Source organism: Oryzias melastigma, linkage group LG16 (assembly GCF_002922805.2).
Source record: "Oryzias melastigma strain HK-1 linkage group LG16, ASM292280v2, whole genome shotgun sequence".
Taxonomy (NCBI): domain Eukaryota; kingdom Metazoa; phylum Chordata; class Actinopteri; order Beloniformes; family Adrianichthyidae; genus Oryzias; species Oryzias melastigma.
The window spans coordinates 13,627,524-13,636,469 of record NC_050527.1 but is presented as its reverse complement, the minus strand read 5'-3'; the positions used below and the strand labels follow the sequence as shown (position 1 = coordinate 13,636,469).

At 38.2% G+C, this 8,946-nt stretch overlaps 1 protein-coding gene across 3 annotated transcripts in view; it reads right to left on the bottom strand.

Annotated features, from left to right (window-relative positions):
- The window catches only part of triob (trio Rho guanine nucleotide exchange factor b), a 110,795-nt gene that overhangs the window by 21,668 nt on the left and 80,181 nt on the right, over positions 1-8,946 (bottom strand). For all 3 annotated transcript variants that reach the window (XM_024267200.2, XM_024267198.2, XM_024267199.2), the window contains 4 exons: positions 8,136-8,237; positions 6,093-6,232; positions 5,791-5,890; positions 2,390-2,642 (listed from right to left, as the gene is read on the bottom strand). In XM_024267200.2, coding sequence (XP_024122968.1) covers positions 2,390-2,642; positions 5,791-5,890; positions 6,093-6,232; positions 8,136-8,237 — 595 coding nt within the window. The remainder of the gene's footprint in view (positions 1-2,389; positions 2,643-5,790; positions 5,891-6,092; positions 6,233-8,135; positions 8,238-8,946) is intronic.

The following is an 8,946-nucleotide window of genomic DNA, read 5'->3' as shown; positions in this document are numbered from 1 at the left end:
TTTTACATTTTAGCGATATAGATGCACTCTACAGGACATTGAAGGTCATATGCCATTCAAAATCTACTTTTAACACTTTTAAGTGAATTATAATGTTAATCCATCCATCCATCTTCTTGGCCGCTTCTTTCCTTTTGGGGTCGCGGGGGTGCCGGAGCCTATCCTGGCTACTGATGGGCGAAGGCGGGGTACACCCTGGACAGGTCATCAGTCTGTCGCAGTATAATGTTAATTCCTCACAAAAAAGAAGCCCCAAAGCATTTATTCATCTTTTTTTCCCTCCATTCATGCATCTCTGAGTAATCCTCTAAAACCCTGAACTCTGAGCACCAGTCCCTCCCAATAAATGAAAATGAGTGGGTCCTCACATTGTTACATATGAAAGTGGGGAACAGCCCCTTCCAGGAAGAGGCTGCGTTACCAGCATCGCCCCAGTCCAAAACACACCCACTTTTCCCACTGAGTCAGGTTTTTCAGCAAAATGTTTTCATTTTATTTGCATATTCATCTTTCTAAAGGTTCAGATGTTGTCCAAATTGCTTCCCTACCACTATGGTTCCTCTTTATTTCTCTAATTATAGGTGCATTTGGAACTTTAGCGGTGTCCGAACTTGTATTTTTTTATTTTATTTATTTATTTTTTTAAAGAAGAGCCGTAGTGGTATCCCTCTGCCGGTAGGGTGATCTGCATTGTGCTCGTCATGCAGAAAAACACATTTCTTCATGCAAGGTTTACATTCAAATTTAATGGCTAATGTTTTTTCTTGACTGTTTAAAGTTATTAAACCAACGTTGTGTATTTTCTGAGCATTGACAGCTACACGCTAACATGGATGACCAGCGACTATTGATGATGTCACTGAGGCCTAGTATTATCCGGATTTGAAGACACTATTTTTTGCATATATCTACATTTGGAGGGGTAATGTAGGGGTAGGGGATGAATTCCGATTCGGCCATCGTTTTGTGGGAGAGACACACTGTCGAGGCCGACTCTAGGTTAACGTCATAAAATAGGTGGAACCCACAAGGAGCCAAAGGCGAAGCCTCAGAGGCGTCTAACTTCCGGGTAGGAAAAGAGTTCACAAAAATAACTCATATTCATAAAAAATGTGTGTCAAAAATAATATATTATTATATAGATGGATATAGTTTACTCTGAAAGGTTTAACAATAACATGCTATAGGCTCCTTAAGGGCTGAATGAAGACACATTTGAAACAGCTGGACAGAAGGAATCATGGACTTTTATGAAAAAGATCACGCAGCCGATGCTATAATTATGTAATTTATGTGTGCGCAGTCAACGCATCACATCCTTTAAATCCAAAATCAGACATTTCTAAAACTGACTACAAAGATGCTGCCAGCAAAATAATATCTCCATAGAAACAAACCGCCCAGCTCCCGCCCACTCCCCCAGATTAAAGAGAGACGGAAGAAGAAAAAGCTCCGCTGGCGTCAAGACATGACAGTAACTCGCATCAAACTCCAACCTATTGTTCTGTTTTTCACTTTTCTTCTTATTTTTCTTTTAAATATTTAACTGTTTGAATATTTACAATAGGATTACAGAGGAAGTGCTGACCTTAAAAATAAGTTTCAAGAAAGCATCAGTCTGAGCTGTAGAGTTTCTCTGAAAGGTGACACAGATAACCAGGAAGTATGAATAGTATCATTTATAACTAAACTAAAAAAGAAACATCAGTCATAAAAACAGGAAATATTGGTCCTTGGAAGCAAAATACACAAACAGGCAGACTTATATAACACATTCTTATATTTATTCCTTTAAGGAGGGAGGAAAACAAAAGCTTAGCTTTATGATCGAAGCTAAAATGACCTGGAAAAACAAATTTTTTAAACATCGTCACCTTTGTCCTCCTATCATAAACCATTAGACATATGTGAGTTTGCATATTAAACAACTTCTACAATTATCCTTGTCTTTGTTTAAGACAATTTTTATTGATGGACATGTCCCAACTATTTAAAAAAAAAAAAGTAGGACTTTTTTGGCCTCTAATCCAAGATTTTATTTCCAATTTATAGTGCCACTCTTTTTCTGACATGCTTTTGGGGGAAGTTGCTGAGTCAAAATGAGCGTGTCTGCGGTGAAAAGTTGTGACAACAGAGTGGGAAAACTAAAGACTTCTATACTTAAAGAATAATTAAAAGAACGTTTCAGTTCAAGCTGCATTTGGACGGTTGCATAGCAACTTTCAGACATGCAAACGGTTTCCCCAAGCAGCTAGCAAAAGACAAATGAATGTTCTGCAAGTCACAAGGGATTTTTACAAATGCTCTTTTTAGAAAGCAAAGATATTAATTAAACAGACCTTTTAAAAATTGTTACAAGTTTATCTATAAGTTAAAAACATGCTCCTACCTTTGTGGTTGAAAAGCCCCTCCATCTCCATGGAGGAGCGGGAGTGTGCGATGCAGAGCATGGAGCAGGGCACGATGCCTTCCTGGGCGGGGGATCGATCTGTGGTTCGGACCAAGCACCAGTCCGGCTTGTCGTGCAGCCGCTCCAGAACCTCCACAGTTTGTCCCCGCCGGACCGTCAGCTCCCCGTTGCTTCCCCCGTTACTGGCCACAAAGTCATGGATCACCACCGTCAGCTCACAGCCGCCCGAGAGCTGGGGAAAAATCCACAGCAGAATTAGGAGAAATATCTTTACACTTTTATTCAGAGCATTAAACCAAAAAGAAAAATGTAAGGAATATGGTCAGGTGTAATGATAATGTAAACTCCACTTCAGATTATGTGAATTTGAGTGTATTTTATTTTGAAAGGGTTGCAAAAACATCTTAAAATGTTGGAATATTCTACAAAAACTGTAAAAAAAAAAAAAGTCATTATTTTGCACAACACCCAAAAAACTATTAGTTGTAAATAGGAAACAAAGTTACAAAGCACCATAGTGTGCAAGTTTATCGCCGTGGTGACTCATTCTCACACGATACAACGTCTTTGACGTTTTGACACCACAAGAGGAGGGACAAAGATGAAACTGCGAGTTCACTTCTTGCTTATTACTTTTTCGTTTGCCCGGATTTTAAAAACTGTTTTCAAAATTTTTTTGAAAATCAATAAATGTTGCTAGATCAATTTAACTTTAAACTCTACTTAAACTTTTAATAAAAGTTTGAATAATAATATGATTATAAAACATTTACAGTCCTAGAAGTGAAATTAATGCTGACACTGTGAAAAGCAACTTAAAAATTTGCACTTTTTATCCACAGTGACATAAATAAAGATGATTGAAACAAATCTTTGCAACATACCCTTTGGTAGTGAGGTAAAGCCAGAGATTGGAGAAGCTGAGAAACTGGATTTGAGATTTTCTCCTCAAGTTTGTCCATAGTTTTCCACTCTCTCATTGCGAAAAACTGTCCGCTTTTATTTTAACAGTTTGCTAAAAATCTCCTGGAATAATCCTTAATGATTTAAAAAAGCCTATTTTTGCAGAACACTGGTCCTCAAATAGAAGTCCTTAAAGTTGGATAATAAATCCAAGTTTACCAACTCCGAGAGTTGTCTGGTGTAAATGTCAGCAGCACTCCTCTGCTGGTCCTCCAAAACAATTAATAATCCTCTTTCGAGTGTTTCTGCCCAGCGGCAGGCAAACTAATAAAAAAAAAAAAGAACTCTTCGATGACGTCCCTTTTATGAAAATATCACCAAACTTTGAGAACTGATTGTTGAAATGATCACGCAAAGTAAAGGACCGATAGCAGAGCTGAGTTGAAACTGTCTGGCATAAAGACGAGCATCATCTGTGAAGTGAGTGTGGGAGGCTGCAGCCACACACACACACATACACACACACACACCCAGTCACTCCAACAGGAGCGCACCGGAACAGGAGCACGCGCATCACACACATGCAAACACAGACACTCCACTGTCACTCCCTCTTGAATGAGATCTCCTCTGTGAGTCCCGGCACAGAGATGCTTTCAAAACCCCCAGACTGTGATCCACATTCAAATGTGCACGTGTGTTTTTGGATCTTTATGCATGCGAGCATTCTCCGCGCTGAGGGGATGATTCTTAATTAATTCGTTTCTGTGCGGGTTTTGTCTGAAGAGGGCAGATGCACGAGCGCACAGGGCCTCTCCGGACATTAGGAGCAGGAGATGAAAGGGGAGAAGCGACGGTCGAATTCTCTCGTTTTTCCATGATTGAACTGTAAGCTCAAGTCAAATGTGAAAATAATGATTTTATAAATAATACGACGTAAAGACACAGGAAGTTGCTTTTATTTTTATTTTTGCATATTTGTATACTGTGCGTTAGCTCAATAATTGATCATACTGAGCGTGGGAGGTTGATCCTTCTGTGGTGCTATTACTAGCTTCAACCAAAGCCGGCCGTTCTCCCGTTCTCAGTGAGATTTCTCCCTCTCTCTTGTCACACACGCTCAGACACTAAAGCTTCACACAGTTTGGTTGCTCCGTCACATGGTCTGTTTCTTCCTCCCTGCACAATCAAACCCTTCGTTGGTGACGGCATCGTCTCGATCAATGAAGGAACGGTTTCACACTGATAGAGGGAATTACGCTGCAAACTATTTCACACTTGCAACCTTGTTTTTAACCCTTATTTTACCAGGTAAGTTCTAACCTCTCAAAATCAGCATCACTGAAAATGTTTTTGTCTCATTAAGAGCTAGGATCTGGAAATAAGGACATTATTCTTAAAATGAGTCAAAAACCTTTATGTTTAACAAAAGTATAGTAGTAATAAAACTTGAATTAAGACTTAAAAAACTCCAGAGTATAAGTCGTTAAAAAAATAATAATAACACTTCGATGCAAATTAGAAAAATATCAAAATTTGAGAGGAAAACGATTAGATTCTCTTACATGTTTGTTTTGGACAACACTTTTTCTTCTGGGACTGTCAGAAGAAAATACAGTGCCCTCTAGTGGTTGTTAGGAGATACAACCGCTAGAGGGCAACCGCTTGTTAGTGGAAAAAAACGAATATATGTGCCCATTTATGTCTAAAATAAATAAATAAATTTAAAAAAATCACAAATTAGTCGCTTCTGAGTATAAGTCGCACCCCTGGCTCAACTATAAAAAGGAACTTATACTCCAGAAAATACAGTAAACTTATATCCGAAGAATAAATGCTAGCTTTAGATTTTATGAAGATTTATTAGGGCCCACTCATACTAAGATAGTATTGCTATTTTACTCATATTTTGTTCTAAAATAAGTCATTTCCACTTATTACACTAGTTTTTGTCACTGTAATCAAAATTAATTTTTAAAATATTTTTTCAAAATTAGCATTAGCAAGAACATGTTAAAAAGATGTAGCAGAGCAAGAATGGGTAATGTGACAAATAAAAAGAAGAATAGAAGTCAGTTATGAGATTTTGGCTTTTTTGTGACCAGCAGGTATGTCCTATTTGAATCGTGAAGAGGAGAGGGTTCAATCGGTCCAGTTCTCATGTACAATCAAAGAGGAAAACCCAGACTTGGCCCCCTTGTGGCTATATAGTTTGGTACTTCAAGCTCATCACCCCCTTTGGGAAGTGAACCCTGGTTTCCTGCATGTCAGTCCTACACCCAGCCAACTGAACCTATCAGCTGCTTGGTTCTAGTTTGTCGTATATTTTATAACATTTCTTCATAAGAGCATAGACAGATCATTTTACTGTTTCTAGTGATTTCTAGTGATTTTTGGGGCTACCTCCTTTTTGCAGTGCACATAGATTTGTCAGGAGTTTAGATAAATGTTTTTGTGTGCTGAGAGAGTGCTCCAACCTTGTCACTGTCCAGCGTGTTCTGAGATGTACGAGAGGCGATGGAAATGGTGTCCGGTTGGCTGCTGGCGTCTCCTTGGCTGTCCAGATCCTCTCCATCCCTGTAAATAAAACAGATTTCACTTACTTATTAAACTTTGACATGTTTTAAGTCATTTTCTAAAGTTAACAGTACAGGACAAAAATGCAAAAATCCCTTAATTGCTTTAACTTAGTTTGAGTCATCTGCAACATCAACTGGTTCTAGTTTGGTTGCGCTGTGCTTTGGCTTTCAAAGCTGAGATCAAGGAGCTTCCAGCTTACCGTCGGCCCTTGTGTTTGGTTGCAGTGGCTTTTGGGATGTGAATGGGCTCCTTCAGAGCGCCGCGCAGGTGGACGGTTCGCTCTTGGATGACCTCTCTAATGTGTTTGATCCAGTCCTGCTTATTCTCTAGACTCGAGGCCTGCGACAAAGCACAGAAGCGGGTCAGCCGGGCATTAGCATGCACAGCTCTAATGGCGAAGGTGAAGTCACACACATTTTCACCTCCTCTTCTTTCCTAAGAATTTAAACAAAGAAATACTCAGAAATGCAATTTTAAGCTGTATTTACTTTATATAGTAAAAGGCCATAAGAACACCATTTTCATTCAAAAGGGTCTTTAACACAAACACTGGTTACATTTTCTGTTTTGTGCGTCCTGCATCCCAGATGGACCAGTATTGTCTGAAAGAGCCTTGGAGAGTCACTAAATGCTCTTATTGTGGTAACTGGGGCAAACAGACGGCATATCTGGTGTCACTGGCAGAAAGGATCACAGGTTTTTCCTAAAGAGGGAGGAACACTTTGACTTCCTGTGAGAAAATGAAAATAACTGGATTCTGTTTAGTTTCACAAGCTTGCATCTCTAGACAGCTTGTTAGAGAACCAGGACAGTCCCATTAGTACCAATTCATTATAAACCTACTCACGTATAAGACCATGTGATCAACTCTGAGGGAAACTTACCGGTAACAAATACTCCAATTCATACAAAAAGGTTTTTTGATTGGCAAATGAATGTTAAATACTGAGATAAAAACAACGTTAATAAGCATCTTACACTTGCAAAGCACATTTAAGTGACCACTTCTAATGAAAAGTCTATAGTTCAAATTCCTTCACTACTCACTATATAGTGTGTTTGCCATTCTGTAGTGCTGTCCAAATCTACAATTACAAAATCAAGTGCCATAGAAATTTCCCAGAAGTCTTTGTGAAAAACCAGTGGGCATTGATGTTCAGTACATTGGTGAATATAAACCAAAATGCATTGAATTTGAACAACTTTTGCAACAAAAAAAGTGTCAAAATGTAATTATTTTAATAAAATATTTACCTTTTTATTATCAGAACACAGTGGATTCACAAATAGACTATAGAAAATGTTCATATTGATTCAATTTTCACTTCGTGTAATTGGTGACGTCATATTTGCTGTTTGCTGAGTCTGTCATGTATCGGAATAGAGCTGTGAAAGAAAAAAGTCTGGAGCGAAAGTCACGAGATTTGCATTGCTGTGACACTTCACACTGACTCTATGTGGCAGATATGTGCTGATAAACAGTAAGAAATAGTAGAAGAAGCCCCTTCTTGTTTGTTTAGTGTGAACACCATAGACTAAATACACGTTCAAGGTGGCGCTTTTAGCATATTCTTGAATGCGCATTACAAGCCCGTTGTGACCGTAGCTTGACAGGATTCCTAGTTTTTCCACCATTTTGGAAAAGCTTGGGGTTGAGCCAGAAAACTAATGTCAATTCAACTCAATAGGGTGTCAAATGACCTCACCCCCTTTTCTCTATCTACATAAAGTAAGCTGCTTTTACCTCTAGTTATATTTCATTTCCAGTCTTTTTCTTCTTAACCTTGTCTCTCTCCTGTTACATACCAAAGCCCACAGGCCAAGTCGTATCAGTTTCAAAAAAAACAAACATATCTCCACAACATGAATAAAACATTTCCTGTGACTCACAGCTATCAAGATGCTTGTGAGTTTGAATTATGACCCGTCAACCGCTATGCAAATGTGGCTGTGTGATGAGTGAATAAGTAGCTGCAAGTAACACTCCACCCCCCCACAGGCACTGAACTTTCTACGCTGAACAAAAGGAACTGTGAAAGATTCAGCGGGGGTGAGCTGCACACTTTCAGCGACTCCTCTCATGTGGACACCTTGACCCCCTCCAGCAGCTGAGGAAGCATAACGCACTCTCGGTACAGTGCAGTGGATTTCTAGCCAGCCTTCAGAATGCTAGGGTCAACATTTGTGGATTTTTCTATCAATTATGGAATAAAAACGTACTGAACAACAGTTTTTTTCTTACCTTTAGAACAATCTTGTTGTCTGAGGTTGGGGTCCGGCCCACCCACAAGGCAAACTTACAGGGATCTCCCTCCACGTGCTCCGTCACACCCAGTTCAGACGTCTGAAAGGATGACACAGCAGATTTAGGAACAATTTTGACAGTTCTTAAAAGTTATTTATTCCCCACATCAATATTTGTGTTTCTTTTTTTATTAATTTACTTTGATTTCTGTAAATTTTCTTTTTAACGGAACCTGGAGAATTAGTTACGATTCGACATCGCTGATTGGATGATGACATTTGTCAATCATTTTAACTGTAAGTCGTTTGACATGAAGCGATCCGATATCATCAAGCAATCAGCAATTTCCCATAGTATCTAACTTTTTTGTGTTTTTCATTTTGTATTCTAGTAATTACTTTTCTGAAAATTTTTCTTCCTTTTTGTTTTTTACATTTTGTTTTCTAAAATGTAATGCTCTTTTTTTTCAATAAAAAAAATATTTTTTTTATTTTTTTAATTAATTAATTTTTTTAATCATAAAATAAGAAATATATATTATTTGTTTTTTTCACATTTCATTTTGATTTCTCTAAATTACTTTTGCTGAACAATTTTTTTTTTCCCTTTCAGGAACCCAGAAAAGGTAAGTCAACATTGATTGGATGACGTTTATCCATCATTTCAACTGAAAGTTATTTGGCATGAAGCAATCCTGGATATCATCATCCATAAAACCTACTTTTTTTGCATTTCATTTTGTTTTCTGGAAATTACTTTCGTTTAGCGACATGTTTCTTTTGTTCGTTTTTTACGTTTTGTTATCAGC